This window comes from Clytia hemisphaerica, unplaced genomic scaffold (assembly GCF_902728285.1).
Source record: "Clytia hemisphaerica strain Z4C2 unplaced genomic scaffold, Clytia hemisphaerica genome assembly, whole genome shotgun sequence".
In the NCBI taxonomy this organism is placed as follows: domain Eukaryota; kingdom Metazoa; phylum Cnidaria; class Hydrozoa; order Leptothecata; family Clytiidae; genus Clytia; species Clytia hemisphaerica.
The window spans coordinates 340001-365777 of NW_027103497.1; the positions used below are offsets into that span (position 1 = coordinate 340001).

Here is a 25777-nt window from a genome sequence, read left to right on the forward strand (position 1 = left end):
AGTTTCGTGCATATCATGGTTAATTCGCAAATCTCCAAACACCATAATCCTAAGTTTCGTGCATATCATGGTTAATTCGCAAATCTCCAAACACCATAATCCTAAGTTTCGTGCATATCATGGTTAATTCGCAAATCTCCAAACACCATAATCCTAAGTTTCGTGCATATCATGGTTAATTCGCAAATCTCCAAACACCATAAATCCTAAGTTTCGTGCATATCATGGTTAATTCGCAAATCTCCAAACACCATAATCCTAAGTTTCGTGCATATCATGGTTAATTCGCAAATCTCCAAAACCCATAATCCTAAGTTTCGTGCATATCATGGTTAATTCGCAAATCTCCAAACACCATAATCCTAAGTTTCGTGCATATCATGGTTAATTCGCAAATCTCCAAACACCATAATCCTAAGTTTCGTGCATATCATGGTTAATTCGCAAATCTCCAAACACCAAAACATCACCTCATCCCTCCATTGAAAGATTAAATGAAGCAGAAAAGCTCATCATCGATTCACTGATGATGACTGGCTGCTCTTTGCAGAGGACACCGGGTTCCGTATTGAGCGGTCTAGGAGTTGTCTCATTAGAACCGTCTACGCGATGGTTTATACTGCAACCAGCTTGTGAGACACTGACACACAGTTTTTGGACCGAGTGCGTTAAGTCCAGCGTGAACCACTAGGGAACAAGGCACTCTCACCTCATCCACGATGGATTGTGGAATCGATACCTAGCACAGTCACCGACAGGCTTCTTGAGTTTCTGTCTACCCAATTCCCCTCACATGGCATGGGTTGGCCCGGGTGAAGGTACATTCACTTGCCAAGTGAATCACAGCACCGAGCGGGAATCGAACCCCGACCTCCTGGGCGGCAGTCAAGATTGATATAACCACTACACTACTGCGCCTGTTGTCGATTCACTACTACCCAAGTAACATATACAGATGAAACTTCAGCCTTGAAAAGCAAGACTACATCTCGGAGCGCAGCCCAATTTCCAGTCGTAATCCATTCATTGATGAATCAGGAGTACCTCGTGTAGGCGGAAGAGTACGAAGATCCAATCTAGACTTTCAACTAAGTCATCTGGGTCAACCGTTCAATGGTACCACAAGAGGTGTATGCGTTCGTCTACACACACTTATTCACAAATTGAGAAATAATTTTTATAAAAATATCAGAAAGATGCATATATTCGGACTCTGTTGCTTATTGAGAAATCATGGTTTCAATGGAAAGACCTTCGTTCAAAAAATTATCTATTATTGTGTAATTTTCTGTTACTTCAAAGAGAATCAGCATCCAATCAAATCATGGCTGATCTACCAAAGGCTAGAGTTATCAAATCTCTACCATTAACTTACGTTGGGGTGGATTTCGTCGGATCGCATTCATCGTAAAAGAACTGAGGGAGCTTAAACATTATGGAGTCTTCTTTATGTGCTTCTCAACACGAGCTATAGCTAGAAACCTTCATATACATCTTTGATGAAGATTCATCCTCAAGATGAGGAGGGGCACTTAGGCAAAATTGGATACGGGGACGTTCTGCTGGTCAGGGTCCCTTTTTTAGACTCTGAAGATACCTGACAAGTTCCAAAATTTACTTATTTTCAAGATCTGGACATGACAGGGTCGATTTCAGGTCATTTTGGGGAATTTTCAGGGTGGAAATTAGAAAACTTTCCATTTTTTTTTTGTCTACTTTTAGTTCTTTTTGCTCCTTTTGAGGGTTAAATGCCAAAAGTTTTCGATCCCATGCCAAATTTACCAAACATTGATATCTGACAGGACTTTTCAAACTCCAGCGACACGTCCCCGTCAGTCGTCAAGGTCAGTGCCCCCCCCAGGGATTCAAAAAATGGAAAAAACAATTAAAAATAATCAAAATAATTTGTTTCTTTTATAAGATACAATAAGATTCTCTTCTACTCGCACTATTAAATTCAGTTTGAATATTTCATAAATGCGACTCTAAAATCGTAATTTGTTTTTTTTTTAACAATAAATCATTAATCCTTACAAAAAACAAACAGGAATCAAGGCATTGGGGCTGGAAAAACTATTCAGGTCGGTACTTTTTGTCGTTATTTTACCAACAAATGCAGGAATCGTAACGTTGAAGCTCTCTTTTATTTCCATTTTCATGATGCTTCCACACATTTTACAATACTGGAAATGTCTGATACATCAAAATAAGACATATTGATCCCATTTGCCGAAAGTTCTGTTTCCGGCTTATCTACCTTGTCTTCAAAACTAACATTGATGATTTTAATTTTTTCATCATACAAACGATAGATGGAATTTATCGTTAAACGGGAAATCCAATCCCTCGTAAAGACGATTACGCATTTTCGTTTAGAAAAAGAATTACGATCTTCAGTCATAAGGTAATTTAACGTTTGCTGGATCATTGGTTTCACTTTAAGTCCAGTATATCGGGACATCTTGACGTGATTTGTAAGACTTTTTACTGCATTTTCATAATTCTCCTTTTCGTATCTCTTAAAACGATTCAATCTTGTTCGATTCGGTAATTGAATGAATGCGTATTTAGACTTTGGAAGTTTTTCGTGTATGTTGGTTAAAGTGTTGGATACTATCTCGATGTGGGTGCCGATCAATGATCGTTGATCTGCAATGAGGATCCCGATATCGGGTCTACTTTCACTTTCGATTTCATCCTTGATCGATTCTGAAATAAAAAATTGACTATAGTTAAAGGCCATATGTCCAATCAATTTTTTGAATTCAAAACGTCAATTCGACGTTCTACTATTCAATACGCTCCATTACAGTATTCTGTGATATTGAATGTCACCATCAATAAGAAACTCTAATAAACAACGCTCTTCTTCGATAAATATTCAATTTCCTTTGAAAATCGAATAACGCAGCGTCAACTGTAGTTTAATGATCCTTTTTTTAATTCGGTGCTAAAAGCTACATTTTTAGTCTGGTGAGAGACAGAGCTACAATCATGTTAAGCGCGTTAAACTACAGTTGGAAAGTAGAGTTTTAACTCTGACTTTTAATAAGACTTAAGACCTTAGGATCTCAGGATTTAAAAGCTCAAATTTGCTCCAATAAGGCTTGGAATATAGCCTAGAAACCATCGAACCCCTCCAAAATCAAAATATTCAATGAAAGAAAGTGGAAGTACTAAAATAGCAATTCTCGCCCGAACTTTGAATTCTGAAAACCGTTGAAATACACTTAAAACCTCAATATGTTTTAGGTTCTATTTTCAAAAGAAATGATACGGGAAAATCAGTACTTCTTATAATTGAACAGTTGTGTATACAAACGTTTCGTGCAATAAAAGCTCTTACCTCTTCTTATGATACTCCTGATCCGATCATTTAACTTGACCAAGATGTGTTCGATTCTCTTGCCACAAATCACATTCAAATGTTTAGGATGTGAGGCCACTGAATTCAATGTTCTTCGATCAGTGTTCACATTTAGCAAACATAAAGGTAGTAAATACAGGTCTTCTGATTGAGCTTTTATAGATTGCATCCGTGACAAGATGAATCCTGAGCGGTAAGCCGTACCAGAGACTCGACCATTACTCAAGATGATCAGTATTTTGTTGGGTGTATCATCCGAAATTTTTTTCAGCATTGCTCTACCTTTTTTTATCCCTACATGTTGAGTAAATAAAAGCGGATAGCGAATGGTTTGGTTTTGAGAAATTGCGTTCGAATAAATAAGTTGCCACTATAGCATTACATGAGTCATTTGTGACGTTGCTTACAAAAAGGGTGCGACTCTTTCTCCCTGGATTGCTCTACCCACCCTTCTGATCCTTCTCTTTATTTACTGAGCATCAAGCAGAGAGACATCAAGTATCATTTTGGAAATCTTTGGTATGATCCGAACAGGAATTGGAACCAACAACCTGATACTACGCCTTGTGTTGTCCTTATAAAAGAAACTTATTTTGACCCCTCTCCCCTTCAGTTTGATAAAACAATACCTCGATGCAAGAAACGCCATCCCAATTTTTCTTTTTTCAATCGTTGTATGGTCCTGATGAAAGTTTCTGGTGAAGCATCGAAATCTATCAAAGTCTTTGCTTGATATGAAAATGTTACGACTGCAAGTTTTATGTCTGTTGAATTCGTTCTTAATAGCATTTCATGGGCTCGGAGAAGCATATTCTTGGTTGTATGTAGCTTCGAGTTTCTTGAGATATCTACCACAAAAACAATGGCCGTCCCTAGAAAAAGGAAGTAGAAAAGAATAAAGTTAACCCATTCTATAAAACCAGTTCAACATTGGGATATTCCATTTCAAATCGATACAGGAAAAGATACTGACCTGTGGCGAAGCATTCAGTTGACAATACAGCTCCTGTTCTGTTGGTGGTTTTAGTATTTGGACATCTCAAGCAAGAATATTGCCCTACTTCAGGTTGATAAAATCCCAAAGGACATTTCGTACAATTCACTCCAGCTGTGCCTTGTGCGCATTGGACTAAATAAAAGAAACTGAACTAAGCGAATTTCAATTATATTTAGCGTAAATTTTTAGGCAAACACAAACACGGACACAAATTTTTTGACTCTAGACAACACCCTCTCACAGACCAGGTAGAGTTTTTTCAACCAGTTGGGTGAAAATAACGAATTGAAACTCAATGGGGATTAATATTTCCATATTTTTATGGCTGGAGATTTGAATTCCATTGTTTTCAAGTCAAAAATTCAGTTTGAATGGATAAAATAGCACAGTATTTCGCAGTGAGGATTTGTTTATTTGATTATTTTCAGTGGGGACAAAAATTGGGTTACGATTTCCCACTGGAGACAATATTTTGGTCAATTTTTCCCAGTGATAGGTGTTCCCACTCGGTCTGTGAGAAGGGAAATTACTAGGGAAAAAGATTAGAAACAATTTGGAATTTTTGAATCCTTAACTTTTAATTTTTAAGATGTTTTAAGGAAGAAATAAATAACATTCTTCTGAAAGGACACGTACTTGAGTCGCAATTATTATCGAGTTTCTAGATGAAGTTATGCTCCAGCTTTATATGTTTGAATGTGTATCTTCGGTCGTGAACGATAAGAAATGAATATCAAGAGAAATTCTTACCGCACATAAAGCCATTAGAATGTGGTTTAAATCCTGCGCCACATTCCGTCAAATTACTTTCAATTGTGATAGAAGTTGTTTCGACTTCAACTCCGTAAGTTCCATCAACCAAAGCTTGAATAAACATGGCAGCTGTGTCTGATAGGTTCCGTCTCATCTCTGATGCGTGGACCAGCATTTGTTTCTTGTCTTTGAAACTGGTTGAAATCTTTGTAAATGATTGAAGATGCATGATAATGGAGTTTGATCTTTGCTCAATTTTGAATTTCTGTCCACCTTTATTGAGGTTGTTGGTATTAAAAGTTTTCAATCCATTAGAAACTAATACCTTTGCTTGGACGTTCAATGTCTGGTTTGCTAGTACACCATTGAGGATATTGAATGTTGCTTTGTGACTTTGGGATGTTCCGAAACGATTCTTGGCAATACAAGAGTATAACCCTTGTTGTCTAACAGTTGTGGCATTAAATACATCTCCATTTGCACCTTCTATGGTTGTCCCTGGATCTGTTATATTTTTGTGGTAAATCCATTGATAATCTGGTGAAGGTCTACCAGTTGCATTGCAAGTGAATCTAGGAATATAGTCTCTAGAGGCTGGTACCATATGATAAATATCTGAAGGATGTGTTTGGATCACAGGAAGTTCATAGACAAATACAAGAGTTTCATTACTTTCAGTATCACCGATATCTGAAGAGACAATACATTTGTAGGACCCTGTTGACTGGAAATCCGTTGTGATTTTGAGTGTTAAAACTTCATCCTGATTTCTTCTGAATCTCTTCGTCTCGTGACCTGACCCATCTTCTCCATCAATGATTGATCCATCTTTTGTCCAAAACATTTTGACTGGTGTTACACCTCTTGATGAACAATATAAAGTTTTGATTTCTCCTTTTGGAATGTCAATTTCAGCGGAAGCTGATTTTCTGGTAATTACTGGAGGCTCTGAGCAATGATAGACTGAGGTTGACACGAAGTGAATATATCTGTGTATTTTATCCACTGCTTCTAGTTGTCCTTCTAACGTCTTATCAGCTAACGTTTGGTTAATAAAGATTTCCATAAAGAGCTGCTTCACATTTGGTAACGAGAGCTTGTAGTCTTGATATCCAGGTTTCATCATACTTGGCAAATCTTCTAAAATCTCGAAAGTGTCCTCTAAGCAGTCCTCAAAACTGGTGCAGCGAGTTTTATTTTGAAGGGAAACAAAGATCTCCATGTTGCCAATCAACTGGGAGGTTACGGTTGACATGTTTTGCTTGGTCTCGAATTCTTTGATTTCCTCAGAAATACCATCTAAAAGCAGTTTTCGAGCTGAATTCTCCATCGAAGATTCTGTGTAATTGTTTTCGATTCTCTGATTCTTATTTTTGATTGCATCTCTAATAGTCTCAGTGAGTTCTTTAGTAGTTTCGTTCAAGAAAACCAAGGCTTCATTTAACTTCAAACACAGACTGTTTGCTCGCTTCACTTTCTCTGGTATATTGATATTAGTGGATCTGCGAGTACGTTTACTACCTTCATGACAGAGTATCTTCTTCAACAAACTTTTAGCAGCTTCTTTTATATTAACAACCTTGTCACTCAGTTGGTACACAATCGGCAGAAGTATTTCTTTCCCAGTACTTTTTTCTCGTCCCAGTACATTCAACTCGATGCTGCTTAATATTGGTAAGTTTCCATGGAATGTTATATCTTCGATTGTGATGATATTCGAGATGTCTCCACCATATTTAGTAAAAAGTTTCGAAATACACATCTCTTGCCGAAATAAAGACTCCATATTAAACATAGTCTGTTCTGTGAATTTAAGTTGTTGTTTATATTTCATGAGCATGTTAGTTCTTTGCTCGACTTTTCGTTTAAGTTTATCACGGTTTAGTTTGATTTGCTGGGAAACCATATCTAAATTTTGTATATCATTTTTAAATGTTAGTATGGAGGTCCACAGATCAGTATAATTTCCTGGTAGCTTTTTATTTGATTTAACATACAATTCTCTGTTCTTTTTACATTCCAAATTTTTGAAAGTACATTCTAAATTTTCCATTTTGGCGATGCATTTCCTCACATGGCAATTACACTGTCGTGGTAAACTAAATCCAGTTTTCACGTTAATCTCCTTGTTAAGACATACTGAATAGGGTCGTTTGATGGTGGTTGTGTAAGATCTCAGTTCTGTACATGCCTCTTGTATAGTAAACGGTGTTGTTATAACGTCATAAGTTTCATCACATGAAGAAAACAAACCTCCGAGGAACCCGAGTACAGGACCTAGAAGCGGGAACCCAACCATCCAGCCAACAGCAGAACCAATGGCTACTAAAGCACTGGTATGACCCTCTTGACGACCATGATGTGCTGGATACCCACATGTTCCTGTATAAATTGTGGTGAATACATATCTTCGGAGATGACATGTCTTTGTAAATTGCTTCAATCTCTGGACCTTTAGATATTGAACAGATTGTTGGCAATTGATTACCTTGGTTGGTATTTGAACTTCTTTCTGGCAGATGTCACATACGGGCATCTGTAAACATTGCTTCTGACACGATTGCATTTGACATATTGAATCCAAATCTTTCTCGATGAACTGCGTCAATGCTGGATGAAGCTTTAAATACTGATCCATTGATAGTTGGCTCCTTTTCAAATTTAGAGCTGCTTGTCTATATTCGGCTTGGATCTTGTTGTAATTTTTCTCTGAAAACCGTAGTTTCTGTTGAAATGTTTTCAAAGCTTTTTCAGTTTCTTGGTATCTTTTCCTCTTCTCCTCAAGGCTCGACTTTGTAGCTTTGGATCGTTTGTTCATCCTTGATGCTTTATTCTCAAAAGTATGTTGAACTTCACTGACGAAGACAGATCTATCATTGGATTGCCCTCGTATTTTGTTCATAAGTGAACCCCATGTAACTGTTTCTATATTAGATTGTCCTGTGATGTTAAAGGAGAAACCAGGGTTAAATTCCACGTCCTCGATCTGGTAAGCTGCTTCTTTCTCCGAGAGTTGGAATGTAACGTCAGTCGTTAGACTATCGTAAATACGGACAGTGGCATTTAAATGACCAGTTACTTTGTTTTCGTATTTTTTGGTCTTCAATGATAATTTGTGATCTTGATCGATTGAAATTCTGCTCGATAGCTTAACAATAGCGTTGACGGGAGATGCTTCAATGTTGATAAAATCGTTGGTTGAGGAATCGTCTATTTTGATCAGTAAATCTCTTATGCAAAGATTATGTAAACAAAACCTGCCCATGAATGATATTGAAGTTCTTTCTTCTTTCAAACCACTTGTTGGTGTGTCCATCTCAATATTTAGATTTTGATACCGCTGTAATCCTCTCACCAATCGATCGCAGAGTGTTTTCAGTTTTACTTCAATTGTGCTGATTGCTTTTAGAGAATTTATCAAATCGAACGTAGCCTCTCTAACTTGCTCAGTACATTCAAAGGCTTTGGTGATATTGTGTGGTAAAGGCGTGTTCAAAACTTCAGAAAGTAATTGTAGCTTGTGTTTGAATTTATCATAGTGGTGAGCTATGATATCTGTACCATCTCTGATCTTTGATAGTAAGGTTTTGAATCGATTTTCAAGAGACTTTGCTGCACGAATCCAAAGCATCAATCTTCGTAAATTCTTGATGGAACCGGGTTTTGCACTGGTGAGATAGAAACTTTGCTGCAGATTGATTTTGCCAGAAGGTTGTAATCTAAGGACTGATGAATCAACCTTAAATTCGCCACTAGATGAAGCTTCGAGGATAAATGATGTTTTTGATTCTTTGTCTTTTTTTGTGATACTAACATTGCCTTGATTATCTTTGAGTATCATTAGAATTTGTTTTCCGTGGAGAATGGGAAATCGAGTCTCGGCATTGAGTTTGGAATGTTTGGTTGAGATTGTAATGGGTGAATTATTTTCTAGAAGCACCTACAAGAGAAAGAAATAGATTGTTCGAAAAGTTTTTTGTTTTCAATGCAGATTACATTGAAACAGACATTATCGCGTTATGGAAAGGTATGTCAGAATTATCCCTGCTAAGTTTTATCAATAAATACCTTTTTATCTATTTTTATTTTAGAAAGAACCAAATATTATGCAAACCAGTAAAAAAGAGAGCTTTTTTGATAGCAAATCGAAGGCTCACCTTTCTCAAAGTCTTTTCACTCCAAATACAGATCATTCCAACAGAAATCAATGACAATCTTTTGATGTTTATTTTCACGTCTGCATCAAAAACAAGTTCGTTATTAGCTGGCTTTGAAACAAAACTTCTAACATTGACCGATTCAACCAACTCCACTGGAAGTACTGTATTGAAAACATTAGTGACATCAATAGCGTTTGGAAGTGAGATTGCGACTTCGTCTTGACATAAATTATAAAGTAAGCAAGCACCAACGATTTCCAATTCAGACCCAATGATGTTCAATTTAACAGGAAAATCAGGCCTGTAGATTGAGTAAACAAAGTTGTTATCCAGCTTCAATCCTGGACACTGTCTCTGAAGCTTTGCACCATGACCAACAACTGACTTTAAGTTCATTGGTGAGAACGAGCTATCTTGAGGGGCTGTCATATAAAAGCCATCTATTGCCAAAACTCTGGAAAGGATCTTCAAAACTGCATGTGGATAATAGCCAAAGCTGATTAAGTGATCGATTGTGTTTGAATCGAATGTTTCTCCGGTGCAAGTTCTGCATTTTGTCTGTGGTCTGTTGAAAACATAGCTTTCAAGTTGGTGTATAGGGTCTATTTCTAACTTGCCATAAAGATGTCTTCCATTGATGCCAATAGGTGTTAACGGAATTGAAAATCCACCTTTTGAGATTATGGAGGTTAAACCATTTCTGTAAAAGCTGCAGATTGATTTTAATGAAAGGCTATGATAGCTAGAGCATCTCATGTTCGTCAAATAAGTAGTCGCACTGCATTGTGGTTGAAATACATTTGTGGTCACATTTACCAAGTTATAATTGATATTTCTTTTGTTGGTTACATATATCGATGAGGGTGTTGGATTTCTAATGGTGACAGCATCGGATCCACTGATTTCAAAATCTATGGAATGTCTTCCTGGTTTTGTCGCTCGCATTGTGAATGTGCTTTGATTAGCTGGATGCGAGATAGTGAAGACAGGTGGATCAAAAGATATAGCACCGTTGTCGCTTTTCAATTTTATTGTAATGTCATTGTCAGGTCGTGCGTAAAATCTGATTGGGTCTGTGTTTTTATTGATCTCCATTTCAGGGAATGAATCTATCTTTATTTTAATGAATTGGCATTTGTCACCCTCATATGACGTATTGGAACAATCACAAATGAATCCTTTGTCATCCTTGGTGTTGTAGCACGTTGTACCATGGAAACAAGGGTTCGGTAGACAGGGTTTGTTTTCTAAAATGAAGGAAGATATAAAAGTCTTTTGGTGACTGTCAGATGGTATTCTATACCAAGGCGATTTTAAGAATTTACTTTCTCTGCTTTTAACGAATCAAGCTACGGCATGTGAGATTGTACGGTATAACGCTGAACTGTATTTCTCAATGAAAAACAAGAAGGAAAATCAATTCACTGAAGGAAATCTTTGCGGATCTGGTGGTTGATTTTTCTATAATTAGAATGAAAAAAAAAATATCCCCTCAGATTCACAATTACTTACCGTGACAAGTGACATTATCAGGCGTCCAATACAAAATACCATTTTCAATTTTACATTCACTGATCGATTCACCCGTCTGGTAGAAACCCTCTTGACAACGTTTCACGCACACTGCTCCAAACTTCTCATAGCAAGGTTGAATAATGGAACCATGGTTTGGGAATTGGAACGGTGGGCATCGTTTAGCTATGAAAGCAAAAATTTACAAAAATAGTGCCTGCATTCGAAGACTTTGAATAGACCTTTTCATAAATTAAGTCACGAACATCACTTGCCTCGTATTCAAACAATTACCATGGTGATTATATCTCTTGAGACATTGAATGATTTTTTTATGAATAGAAAGTAATTTTAATAAAATCCGCTGGGAGTTAATCACCATGGTGATAATTCGAAACGAGGCAAGTGATGTTCGTGACGTAATGTATGAAAGGTTTTATTCAAAATAGGAAAGTTTTAAATACGTATGTATACCAAGTTTATCGTTCTACATTTGCCATTTTAGCTTTATTAAGCTCATTCGACGTCAGTCGATACTTCGATCATCAGCTGTTTTCAGAGATAGAGTAATTCTCAGTGAAGTCTAATGTTAATGTATATAAAGTCAAGAAGTGTGTACAACTGTGTACTAGCTTGAAAAAGCTAATAAAGTTCGACTGCCTATTTCCGAAATGAATCATTCATCATCATCTGTAGACCCCCAAGCGCTGACGAATTCTTTTGTGGTGAAGATTCTTCTGTGGTGAATTTCTGTTTAGTATGAGTGAGGTAGGTAGACTTTTTGGGAAGCATGTGGTGATAGACTTTCACAGAAAAGTAAACGTTGATTCAAAGTAGAAAAATTTGAATATTGTACAGTACCCCCGGGGGACACTTAGGTACGGGGACGTGCCACTGATCAGGGTCTCTTTTTCAGATATCTGACAGGGTCCCAAATTTACTAATTTTCAAGATGTGGATCTGACAGGGTCAATTCGTTCTGAAAGGTTCCCAAATTTACCAAACATTCATATCTGGTGGGGTCCACTTTTCAAACATCAGCGGTACGTCCCCTCGGTCTTCAAGGTCAGTGCCCCCTCCCCACTAGAGACAGTTGCCCTATTTGTAATCTCACTTGATTTTGTAAAAAGTGAATTTTCGAAACTAAAGATTAGATTCTTAACTACATGAAGAGGCTGCTTCTCGATATCTTCTCGCACTTACCGTTACAAACAGTTTCTTCTCCGGACCATGTGGAGGTATGGGTACAAGTCCTTTCTTTTGAACCAATCAAATTGTATCCTTCATCACAATCGAATTTACATACGTCATTAGTCACGTGACCAGAACACATGACCTTTCCATTTAACAATGACGTAATCTCTACACATGGAAGAGCTGAAATACAATGAAATGGAATTCCTCACTTTTTAGTATCAGTTCACAAGTTCTGCCCCTTATACAATATTGAATTTCAGTCCAACTTGACTCATCAACATTGTAGAGAGGTTGGAGGGAAAGAGGAGGCAGAAGAACAGTAGAATAAGTGGAATTTCATTAACTTTTGACCAGATTTGTAGCCATGTGAACATGTAACTTCTCTTTTATTTGACAAAAAAATGTGACACAATTCAATGAGAACTACGCACTCATCATTCGAAGTCTCTGAGTAAACAAAGATTACATATATGATAAATCTTACCTTGACATGTATGCCCATCTTTGTTCAACTTAAAGCCTGGTTTACATGAGCAAGTGAATAACCCAATTGTGTTGTGACAAAAATGCTGACAATTGTCTGCCTTCACGGAACACTCATCAATATCTAGAGATATAGGGAAGGAGTTAAAGTCTTTTCAATTCTATACAATTTACGCTTCGTGCTTTCAAATAGCCTGATTGGGATAATCCAGACCCACTGGGACCCATTCCCACTGGAAAAATTGGCCAAAATATCGTCCCCAGTGGAAAATGATTCTCTAATTTTTGTCCCCACCACACAATAATCAAATAAAACTACCGGGTGTGTGAGAAGCGGGTGTTTTTTTAAGGGATTGAAAACAGAACTAACATCCATGCAAAGTGATTTTTAGGACGTTAGATGAGCTTTATCTTAACGTTGGTGTGATGGTAATTTTAATCTTACCACCGCATTTTCTTCCATCTTCATTCAAACGAAAACCATTGGTACAACTGCACGTGTATGAACCGACTGTGTTGTAGCAAATCTGTTGACATCCATTGGTTGATATGCGAGCACATTCATCACGGTCTAATTGTAAAGAAATTTTAGGATTTTTATATTTCTATTTATGAAAATCTATAAGTGGTTTTAGACCATGTCGAACTTATCAGGGGAAGAGATTTGTACTTGTAATTTCATTGTCTTCTTAACGAGCTATGCACTCCTTCGCATGTTTCCGACTAGTATTATCGTGCCAGCTTAAAAAGCACTCTTTGTAGGAAAAAAATATGATCCGGCTGAAATTTTGCACAGACCTTCCTTATAGTATTCTTAAACCACAGAAAAAATTCCCCTAAATTCCCATTGGTGGAACACCCTTTTTTAGGCCATTTTAGTGATGACGTCATAACAGGAAATTCAAAATATCGTCATTTTCAGACTTTAAGCAATATCTTTGCTGAAGATGGTTCAAATATCATCAAATTTGGTCAAAAGTTGTGTTTTATGATGGTAATTAAGATGAAAATGTAAAAAATGACAAAATTTTATTTTTCAGGGGGTTTGGTTGGGTCAAAATAGCTCAAATTAGCAATTTTTGCCTAATTTTGACGATTTTTTGCACTTTATCATCGCCTGACTTTAAAAAAGTCATCAAAAGTCATGATGAAATATTTAGCATACCAATAAAGATGTTTAAACGCCATTGAATTTAAGATGGCCTAATTGCTGTGAAATGTAAGATATTAGGGAGCCAAAAACATTGAGATTTGGAATCTTGAATTTAAAATTAATCTGAGAGTCTTTTGAAAAGGAAAAAAATCTATTTAACAATCATTGAGTTTTTCAAAAATATTTTCAGTGTCTTGTCCATTCGAGTCATGTTGTTCACTAATCGCTTCGTCTAACTCTTCTTCTTCGAAAACGTTTTCCTCGTCCTAGAGAAATAGTCCTTGCGATTTCTTTTCCAGATATGAGTTGGGGTACACTATTTTCGGCATACATCTCTTCCAATAGCAGTTCTAGACCTGAGCCTTTCATCATGGTCCCGATACTTCCCACAAAACTCATTGAAGTGTGGAAACCTATCCAAGCCGACATACAATATCCAGTGATTCACATGGCCTTTAACCAAAGCGGTTGATCGAAGGTGACACTTGGTGTTGTGATCAACAATTTCGACTCCTCTTTTCTCGGTTAACCTTTCGACTTTGAGGCGTTTTTTCAATCGTGGAACACGTCCGAAATATCCTTGAGGTGGTTTGTCACTGGTACAAATGATGCCCATACCGTGAAATGTACCTTTTCCTGATAGGGTGAAAGTGTTATGGTCTGCAATCCACTGAGCGAACAGTTGAGTTAGCGTTTCTAAGTTGATTTGAGACAACTGATCGGCATCTAGATTTGCGATGACTGATTGTTTGAATCTTGTAACTTCATCGGGTGTTATTGCTAATCCAAGTTTTGACAAATGAATAACAAGCCAAATGTTTTGTCTAACTGAACGTACTTTCTGTATTGTCTTAAAATCTGCCAGTGAAATCGTGTACATATGTTTCAAGCCCGTTTCAAGCATACTTTCATATACCTAATACACGGTGTGGTTGGGATAGACGGGCTGGGTTGGTTTGAAAAAATCTTTAAATTGTGATAAACGGGGGGGACCTAATAACCAAGAGGTTGAACATTATACCTTTAAATACCTCAAAATAAGGATATTATAGACCAAAACGTGGCTTTTTAAGGCGAAATTAGGAACTCTCCTTTTGTCGGATGATAATATTTTCAGAAATTGATAAACAGGGGTCCTAATCAGGCTCAGGGGGGGGGGTTGGAAAAAATCGAAAAATTGACAAGCGGGGGGGGGGAGGCCGTTTATTAGAGAGTATAAGTATTTCGTCATTTTTAGAATAAAATAAATTTGACCCTGTTAGTTCAGAATCTCTTGCAGAAACAGCGTATAATATATAATCTTGCGTTAAAAATTATTCAACTCGTTAGAGTTTAAGTCCAAATATTTAGGAATTCAGCAAAACGAATTTCCAACTCACCACGACACGTCTTCTTATCTGGCATTAGATAATATCCAGTCTTGCAAGAACATCGGAAAGTTCCCAAAAGATTTGTGCAAATTCCGTGTTTCTCATCGCAAGGCTTTTGTTCAAGACATTCGTTTATGTCTAAACACGTCTTTTGATTGGCTATCGATAAACGGTATCCATGGTTACACAGGCATCCGTAGGAACCTACTTTGTTGCGGCAGATTTGATTACAGCCACCATTGAGGGTTGAGCATTCGTTTGTGTCTATGAATAGTAGATGTGAAATTGTTTAGATAAATACAGTCAACTCCCTCTAATTCGATTTTCAAGGAACAAAGAATCTTCTTCGAAGTAGAGAAAGATTCAAATTACAGAGAGTAATTCATACCACTTTCAAACTGAAGTGACAGACGATTTAAATCGAATCATAGAAATATTCGAATAATAGAATAATAATTAGAGAGAGTTAACTGTAACTAAGAAAATGGTAAGAAGATGTTTTGACGCAGGATTTGATGAACCTCCTTTTTGCAAGACAAAGCATGTATAGTAAGAGTCTTCAAGGCCTTAGTTTATTGCCAATGCTGTTTCTTATCTTTCCTTTTAGTAAGATTACATTACTTTACTCCGGGGATACCAGGTTTGCGAAATAACGGGATGTATGCGAAGTCTCCAAGGTGTGTCGCCAATGTTTTTGTTTTCTTTTATTTCCTTTTATGCATTATATATATGTAACAAACATGCCTTATTAGAGGATAAGTGGAAACCGAGCGTAAGCTCAAATCTATAAACATACCTTTGCAAGTCTTTTGGTCTCGATCCAAGTGAAAGCCTTTGTTACACGTGCAGTAGTAATTTCCAATGGAGTTGATACAATTATGGTGGCAGATTTTATTCTTTCTTGCCTTGGCCCTTTCACATTCGTTCACATCTATAAAAAGAAATATCGTGTTATCAATTGAAAAATGACTAACATTTCCGAATGAAGCTCTACTGTACAATCACTGGATCGATGAAGTCAAACTCTTTTATAAAGACATTGAATTCGAAGGCTATCGCTAGACCAGCTAGCGTCTACCTTTCCCGAGACACAAGAACGCAGATAGCACTTATTAGTGAGACAGAGCCAATACACGGGCTGCAAAATTATATCAATGCAATCAAAACATGCGATTACTCGAAAAAGTTAACGTGATTTTATTCATATGTTACTTGCTTATAACTTACATCTCATAACTTTATTAGTGTCAATAAATTCGAATCAATCAGAAAAAAATGTCGTGTAACAATCACACAAAAATTTCGAGTAAAAGCGTTTGTTTTGTAATTTGTTTTCAGACTTTAATTTTGCAACCTGTGTATTGTAAAATAAGCTGCAGCAAAGTACAACGACGTGGTATACCAGTTTATGGTATCGCCAAAAATGATCCGTGAGAGCGGAATTTATTGCACTTGTTCCGAAGATATGGAGAGCAAAACTCTATGTTAAACTCAAGAAGATTTATTAGTTTATTGCAAATTTTTCTGGGACTTATGAATACCAGTGAAATGCGAGTTTCGTTTGAAAAAATCAATTGGGGTGTGTGAAATGTGGGACGGTTATTTTTTGGAGGTCTGGGTTGTTGGTTCTTTGATTCCCAAGTGTTTAACAGTAATAACTAGTAATCAATAATTCAATTCTCTAACATTTAGTCTACGACCGCAACCAGAGGCGACCCGAAGGCTCCTCTTTCGATAGTTATCTACCCGAAAGTAGGAGAGGGCGCCACTCTTTCTCCCTGGATTTCTCCACTTACCTTTGATCCTTCTCTTAATTGCTGAGCATCAAGCAGGGAGGCATCAAGTACTATTTTAGAAATCTCTGGTACGACCCAGCAGGGGGTCAAACTCACAACCTTGCGTACCCAAGCCAGATGCTCTACCACTACACTGCGGTCTCTAACATTACATTCATCCAAGATCCTGGTAATCTGATTCACAGACCTCTAATATAAATTGATGAATGTCATAGCTACTTATGTATTCGCTGCATATGCGCCGAGTAGAACGCTGATCTGTCATTACTCACGGTAATTCGAAAGAGCTTATAATCTTTCCATGGAATGAAAAAGTGAAGTTGTAAGATTTCTGTGGAGGATAGACCTTTTCATAAATTACGTCACGAGAAACTTACCTCGTTTTCAAAAATATTGCTATGGTAATTTATTCCCAGAGGAGGTTCTCTATTTTTAAAAGCAATACTTGAAAACTCAAGGGATATGATCACCTTGGTAATGGTTTCAAAACGAGGCAGTCGTTGCACCCAAATAATTTATGAAGAGGCCAATTGACATTCATACACCCCTGTCTCGGTGGCCTACTGGACCGTGCACATGTTGATTTCAATTTCCGGTCTTTCACGCAAACAGTACGACGGATGTGAATTTATTTACGGTTCCGAAAGATGTCAAGAGAAAGTCGTTCAATAGACGATATCGGCTTTAGGAATTCTCCCCGAATAATTACCCATGATGCATTGCGCAAAAAAATTCAGTAAGTCAATATTGTCCGTGAATATTTTTGCACGATGCATCATGGGTAATCATTCGGGGAGAATTTTGTTAAGCCGATATCGTCTATTTGATGATAAGCTTTCCCGTGCTAATTTAAATGGTTGATATTTCCGAACTCACCACACGTCTTTCAAGCTCTAGTATATTCTTAGTTTTTCCTGCTAAGATAAAAAAGTTTCCTTTCCTTTCGTTTATTTTCAGAATTACGCTGTGAGGGTGCAGTAAGAATTTATATTTTACGCTGTGAGGGTGCAGCAAGAGTTTATATTTTACGCTGTGAGGGGGCAGCAAGAATTTATATTTTACGCTGTGAGGGTGCAGCAAGAATTTATATTTTAGGCTGTGAGGGTGCAGCAAGAATTTATATTTTAGGCTGTGAGGGTGCAGCAAGAATTTATATTTTACGCTGTGAGGGTGCAGCAAGAGTTTATATTTTACGCTGTGAGGGTTTAGCAAGAATTTAAATTTTACGCTGTGAGGTGCAGCAAGAATTTATGAGTTATGCTGTGAGGGTGTAGCAGGAAATGACAGTGCGAGGGTGCATTGAGTATTTTCAGTAGAAATCTTTAATGCAAATAAAGAAGAATTCCTTTTGGGTACTTATTAAAACGAAAACCTTTATCGAGTATACCGAACGGATTTTTCGAGGCCCATACGGTTTTCTCTACAACAGCTCAGCAAAAATTTGAGACAGCTTGAGCACCCAATTTTGACCACCGAGGTCTAGAGGTTTTTTTGTCCGGAGGGGGGGGGGGGGGGTACTTCTATCAATCCGTATAAAAAGCTCAAAGTAAGTGAATTTGTTTGATATGAACTTAAAAGAAGTGCCCAAGAGGACTTCAATTATTTTGATATCGGTTATTGTTGTAAAAAATGTGATATTTATTCGATTTTGACCGTAGTAAAAGGAACATTTTAATTTGATTTAAAGGAAAGTAGTGTTTTTTTTTCAAAAGGAAAATTAGGGTATTTTTTCGAAAAAAAAGTAGTGTTTTTTTATCAAAAGGAAAGTAGTTTTTTTTTCGAAAGGAAAGTAGGGTATTTATCAAGGTTTATAATTTCTTAATTACGTAGAATTAGGTCATTTTATGAATTCCTGTTTATATTTTTCATACGCTATAGTTTTTTAAGTAATTGGGTTCCAGGTTGCCACGGGCCTATTTCCCACGCCTTTTAACGGTTAATTACTAAACTAAATAAAATGATACAAGCCTGTCTCAACAAATTATCTCGTTTTCACTTATCTTCGTCCTCCGTTTTTTTTTTGTCAAAGCCTTTAACTGTAATTAGTTCTATTAATGCTGAGACGATTTTTCTGTCTCAGTATAAATGGAACTATGCGTTTTTTCTGAGGGATTAGTAAATAAATAAGGTTATTGGTTCAACAATTAAAGAATAATCACTCTATCATTCACAAAATAATAGCCAAGAGAAAAATATTGGGCTCCCCTCTAAAGGAGTGAAAAAAAACAACTTTGTTTTAGTTGACTTAGATTTGACGCAGCATCAGGTGGAAGAAATGGAAGCACTTTCCGTTAGCTGTATCATTTTAGCCTTGATGGCGTCATCTTTTCATTCTACTGGAGCCATATGGTTATTCAAAACAAATCGATTTTGGGTTGAGAACATCGAGCTTTTTAGTTTGTCTTTGTCTTCAATCATGTCTTTCTTACTTACAATGATCCACATCATCATTGGCGAGAGCTACCCAGAATCCTTCAAAATGAACCAGCTGTATTACAAAGTCCCTGGCAAGATTACTTTGATTTACGATTCTATCTACCAAACAATTTTATCTCCACTTTTCGCGTCAATGATGTCACTGACTCTACAAAGATTTTTTGCGGTACGTCTACATTTGAGGTATGAGTCTTCGTGGGTTTTTCTGAACAGAACTCGGATCATTGCTTCGTCATGGATTTTCGCATTTGTCAGCTTTCTGGTAACGATAACCGTAATTTTAACGGTCAAAGTTGATTCAGAGGTTTGGGACACTGTAAAAACAATCTTTATTGGAATCGGTCTATTGACAACAAACAGCACCTTTTTTGCAGTCTACATTTACATTTATATTAAGTTTAGACGGGCTAGTCAAGAAACTAGAAACTCTTTATACGGTAACCGAAATAAAGCGAAATTCTTCACACCTTTTATTATATGTGGATCGTATTTCGTTTGCGGAACGTTACTGTTTATGATCAATGGTGTAGTTGTAGATGTTCGTATCTTGTACCTGGGTGTATACTTTGATGGTATAGTGAATTCTATTGTTTATATCTTTTTGAACGAAAGAGTTGTCAACCGTATACGAAGATGGAAAAACAGTGTCGGGGTTGTCTGAGTTAGAAAAGTATCGTCGTTTTGCAAGATTCCCATTTCAACACTAAGATTCATTTACCACTTTTCTAGCGGTATTTGTCTCTCGAATAGACGCCCCCCGCTTATTGTTAAGAGAAAAAAAATCCATCCCCCGCTCTTATTAAGACTCCCCCCGCTAATCAAATTCGAATAATTCAATATTTATTACCGTGTAGATAGACCTTAAACTTGTTAAAATTTTCCTTTTCATTAGTATTGGTTCTTTTTTTACGTGTTCATTTGTTAAAGTTTCCTTTTTGTTGTTAAAATTGATATCAGTTTAAAAAAATTATGTCTTCAAATTACCCCCCTCTTATTCCATCCCCCCGGTTATTACAATTTAGAAAATTTTCTTACCCCCCTGCTTATTCGGACCCCCTTCTATTCGGGAGACAAGAGTAAAAGACCAGGACTCCGGGTAGTTGAAAAAATAATAAGCGTCGGAAATTTAGACAGTTTCGTGAGTAAACACAAGATTTTCCGCACCTTTAGAAACAAACCCTTTCAAAACTTCATGTCGGTTATCCTAGGGAAAGTAAAAAAAAAGTAACAAAACTTCGCAAAAATGAAATGTTCGTGAACAAATCAAGTTAGCTTAATACCGGGTGTCCCAGAAAAAAGTTCCCCTCTTTGAAGTGAATTTTCTCGAGTTCTATGAACCTTTCAAGAATCAATTCTTTTGCATCGGAAAGAGGAAGAATAAACTTAAATTTTGAGGGGTCATTTGTAAAATTTTGTTAATTAGATAAAAAGTTATTGTCTAAATTCTAAAACATTACTTTTCAAAAAAGTCGAAAAAAGGCGAAAAATGAGGGTATCAAATCATCAAAGAAAGCACTTCTTTTATCAATTTATTAACGATCAAGTTTTTCTATGTTGTCCTTTAAGGTAGACTACACAACAGACAGTAGCCTACCTTTAAGGTGGCTTTTGCAGGAATAGTTAATCTTGTAAATATGTGCTTTGGAAAAAATGGAAATACATTTCCTGATGAATAAAAAAACATTTTTGTGTCTTTGTCTTACAATAAATTTAATACCCTCATTTTTCGCGTTTTTCGACTTTTTTGAAAAGTAATTTTTTAGCATTTAGACCGTAACTTTTTATCTAGTTGACTAAATTTAACAAATGATCCCTCAAAATTTAAGTTTATCCTTCCTTTTTCCAATGCAAAAGGATTGATGCTTTCAAAGTTCATAGAACTCGAGAAAATTCACTTCAAAGAGGGGACTTTTTTCTGGGACACCCGGTATGAATAAAATTTATGTGCTAGTTATAATGTGTAGCTTATGATGATTCCATTAATTTAAATTTAAGACAATTTTACGTTGGATTATATTGCAAAAACTCAATCTAATTATTTATTGGATGTATACAAAAGATTTGCCTGAAAGTAGTTTTCTAGTTAGAATCCCTTTCTGCTGGACCATTGAGCATGACTCATATCCGTTAAATTTCAACAAAAGTGACGATATCTGCATGGAAATTGGATGAGTAAACAATAAAATATGTAAGTACCTGCACAAATTTGACCATTGTATTTCAATTCAAAGCCTTTGTTACAGGAGCAAGAAAAACTTCCGATCGTGTTTGAGCATTTAGCTGAACAACCAGGACTGCTGACGGCACACTTACATGGTTTTACTGATGAACATTCGTCTACGTCTGCAAATGGATATTAAAAAAATACTGAACGTCTTTTTCTGTTAAATATTTGTTGTAAAGGAAAGTTGTTGGTTAACCATATTCGTGGATCCTTCCAAATTTGATTCGAAAATGTTGATCCAGCAACTTTCACTTGTTCAAGTTTATCTATCTATGACGTCATCAAAATGGCGAATTTCTTAAGGTTTTTAACAAATATTTCGAGTTTGAGGCACTTTTTACTATCTTACTGGGTTGGTCCATGATAACATTATGAATACGCTTCGTTTGAGCATAAAAAATGATATATTAACGTTCACGTAGTTTTGAAAAAAAACTGAAAAAGAACGTTCCTTACGGTCGTTGAGATTTAAGGATTGTTATTTCAGCTGGTACATAACGTTGTTTCAACGTTCATCTAACGTTATATGAACGTTATGAACATTAGAAAAACGTCGAAACAACGTAGTGTGCCAGCTCGGATTTAAGAATTATTACCTAAACAAGTTCCATCGATTGGACTGTTTGGTTTTGCTTTGATAAAACCCTTGTTACACGAGCAACTGAAGGTTCCAGGAAGATTTGAACATGTCTGTGAACATGGCTTCTTCGTGACGCATTCATTTACATCTAAGTAAAACATATTAGAGATCCTTTGGCTGAAAAGTGTGCCGAGGTTGATGACACTAGCTACTATAGAATTTCAGCGCTTGACCAATAAGAAGCTTCGCGGGTTTTCAAAAACAATAGCAGCAATATCTTTTGCAACATTCACTTTTTTTGCTTGGAAGAGCTTAAAGCACGACATCTAGTCCTTCGGTTTTTACAAAAATCTGTGATCTTACTAACCTGTTTCACAGCGTCTTCCAACAAAGCCAGCTTTACACTGGCAAACATTTGGTTGTGCACACTTGCCGTTGATACAGCCTGGATTACATATTGCTGAAAAAATAAGACTGATATATAATACATTGAAAATATCAAAATCCATTTTCCATGATCGAACCAGGGATATGTTATAGCGTAGCTGGATAACGCACATTTGAAAAAGCCTTGTTCTATCTCTGTCCCTGACATTAAAATTTGATATGGAATTAAACTTTTTTAATTACAAATTCGTGAAATTTGGATTTCTTTTTAGCCAATGATTCTGCTGCTGTATTTATTGTTCACGATTAAAAACTTTTAATTATCAAGAGGGTCTGTAAAACATTGGTGAATGACAATTTAAAAAAATGAAAAACATTGTTTTCATTAGCAAAGTTATAAGAAATTCCTTCTGTAAGATTATAAATAGCTCTTTTTCATTTGAAATACCGTGCTACACCGCGGGTTGCCTCACTTTCTAACTGATATTTTCAGATAGCAAGTCGGTATATCTGATTATGGAAAAAATTTCTAGTCAATTGAAACAATATTTGTCAAAATATTTACATCCGAAATTTTTAAAGAGAAATCATGAAAGCTTCTCAAATTCATAACACACGCTGATAAAATTTGATTTCATTTACAAAGAAGCTTTTGGGGTATCTTTTGCAAATATTATTTTGATGAAAAGCGGGAACATCATAGCAAAATATATGCAAACGTACTGCATGAATACTTTGTCTGCTTCATTTTTCTTATAAAAACAGAACAGTTAAGGGGACAGAGATGGATTTCTATTATGAACAGTTTACAATAGAAAAGACAAAGGAGCAATCCGCTAAGGAATTCTCGTCCTTCATCCAGCTACACTATAACATATCCCTGATCGAGCAGTCAGGTTTTGCTGAAAAGTTTCGTGTGATTTACTTGAGGAGTAGTGGTCTAAAGTGCTCTTAGAAACCCCTTTCTCACAGAACCGGTAGGATTTTTCAGCCAGTGGGGATATAAAAATAACGGACTGAAACTCGATTGGGATCGACATTCCCATATTTCTTATGGCTGGGGATTTCAATTCTTTTTTTCAAGTCAGAAAATGGGATAAATAGCATAATATTATGCAGTGAGGATAAAACAAAAATTGGAGGATAATTTTCTACCGGGAACGATATTTTGGACAATTTTTCCAGTGGGAATAGGGATCCAAGGTGGGTCTATGACGAGGTGGTGCTCTTAGCTTCTTAGCATGCTTTTATAATATTCTCGTCGTTAAATTAAGGAGAATTTATTTTTGATTTCGTGGTACAAGGTTCCTAATTTGGGATAGAGGCTAGCTCAAAGATTCGAAAAAAATATATAAACCTTCCATTCCAAAGCACAGAACGTCAAAAAAACTTGTGAATTGATAATATGCGAGTTGCAAGTTGCAAATGCCGTGCTTTTGATGTCTTATCCAACAATTTTCATCTCGTAACTCACGATTTTTTTAAGTGCAACTCGTAACTCGTAAAACGTAACTCGCAACTCGCATATCTGATATTAACTCGTAACTCACGAGACCAACTCGCAACTCGCATAATACAAATTCATACAAAAACTTTTATGTTCAATGACTTAAAAAGTTGTGGCGGAAAACTCATTTCTGTGGTGACTTACGTATAGTACATTGTCTCCCAGAACGAGCCCATCCTGGACAACAATAATATTCCGATTTATATCTTTTGATCAGATAATTCTGGTAATAAACCACTTGATGTGTTCTAGAATAAAATAATGGTATGATGACTGTTGCTTAGTAAAGTCTAAGGTCTAATATTCAGTTATGGAACCTTGAGATACATAACCATTAAGACTTTAATTTTTGATTTTCCCAACAAATGGAAGAAGTCACAGATAAGCGTATGCAGTTGACTCTCGCTAATTCGAATTTGTTTTTTGGATATGAAAATCGTAATTAACTTTTCTCCAATTACTAAAGCGTGACTTACGTTCAAAGGAATTTATGTTCTTCTTATTAATGTATGGCCTTGAACATGGAAAATTTGACTTAGAGCAATATTTCGTAAATGGAATGACAAAATATCAGAGAGATGTTTGTTGAATCCCATACGTACCTATATCTTCGGCAGCGCCTGATGCATGCACCCCATACGCGTTTGCAGCATGTCCGATAAGATGAATATCCTACACGTGTCAAACGCCGTGGTTGATTGACGTTATAAGAGACGGCGCGGTGGCAAACGTGAGCTCTAAAAATATGAAGTGACTTAATAAATGCGTCATTAGATGATTAAATATTTGTTGATCGTGTCGTACCGAAAAACTTTGTCAGTTTTAAACGCTTTTTAAAACCATTACATAAAATTCCGTCATATTAGGTCCACTCAAGACAAAAAAGAACCATGAATCTATCACTACAGGATCACTTTCCTTTTGCATGTCCCTTAGAAAATCTCAAAAAGAAGTCTGTGCAAGGGTTTCAAAAGGAACACTTTCTTGTGCGGTATTTGTGAATTATCGCTGAATTTAAAAAACAATGTGATTAATGAAACATTTTTTTAACTTACCCACCGGGTATGAGTGATGCATTTGCAAGGACCAAAAAACTGAAAATCAAAAATAGACACTGAGCAATCAAATACTTCATCATTCCGTATCAGAAATCAAATTTCAAATGAGCTAATTTCTTATACATTTATTTTCATCCTCAGAGCTTGGTAACTAAAACCAAATGAAAAACCAAAATGACAAAATACGTTTTTATAAGGATTAAAACTGATGACTCAGCAATAAAAATGTAGAGTACAGTTCTCGTCTTGCTGAAAGGCCTTGAAACGTTACTTATGATTGTTTTTATTTTCTTAGCTTGTTATTTTTATTTTTGGATCATCATAATCTTATGTCAATGATAACATGATGACAAAATGAAATTGATCTTTACTAGGAACATTTTTTAACCAGTCTTGAATTACTTGAAATGCACACAAAACAGAGTAGACTAAAGTTCACTACTTTTTTGACGCACAGTTAAAAGGGGATGTTTTTGGTAACCGTTAGTCTAGCAAGCTAGTAAAAATAAAGCAAAAGTAATGGAGCAGGGAACAAATTTTAGTTTATACAAACTCAATCTCGTATCAATAATCGTATTATCATATAACGCCTATACTACTGTATTACACCCATTATAAACGACTCCAGTCTTGGTAACCGCCGGGGTAATCACGAACGTGCCTAACTTTCATTTGAGACATCCTAATTCGAAACATACCTTTGAAATATAACACCAGGGCATAGTACCATTGTTCTGAAGTAGGATACCCGAAAAATTCTTTCTGTCAACCGCCTGACTCGGTAGAATGCATCAAGT

General features: G+C 36.3%; 1 protein-coding gene across 2 annotated transcripts; it reads right to left on the minus strand.

Moving 5' to 3' along the window:
• Positions 1–2069: 2069 nt before the first annotated feature.
• LOC136798740 (uncharacterized) lies at positions 2070–25125 on the minus strand. 2 transcript variants are annotated; one of them, XM_067055406.1, is made up of 18 exons: positions 24978–25125; positions 24525–24659; positions 24067–24170; positions 22396–22488; positions 22045–22176; positions 21421–21567; positions 15789–15923; positions 15002–15256; positions 12915–13040; positions 12471–12593; positions 11993–12166; positions 10790–10975; positions 9275–10524; positions 5115–9057; positions 4341–4496; positions 3997–4239; positions 3347–3661; positions 2070–2709 (listed from the first exon to the last, which is right to left on the minus strand). In XM_067055406.1, the coding sequence occupies exons 1-18, from the start codon at positions 25058–25060 to the stop codon at positions 2156–2158; spliced, it is 8154 nt and encodes a 2717-aa protein (XP_066911507.1). In that variant the 5' UTR covers positions 25061–25125; the 3' UTR covers positions 2070–2155. The 2 variants fall into 2 exon arrangements, with proteins under 2 accessions (XP_066911507.1, XP_066911508.1); XM_067055407.1 differs by lacking the exon at positions 22045–22176.
• Positions 25126–25777: the final 652 nt, after the last annotated feature.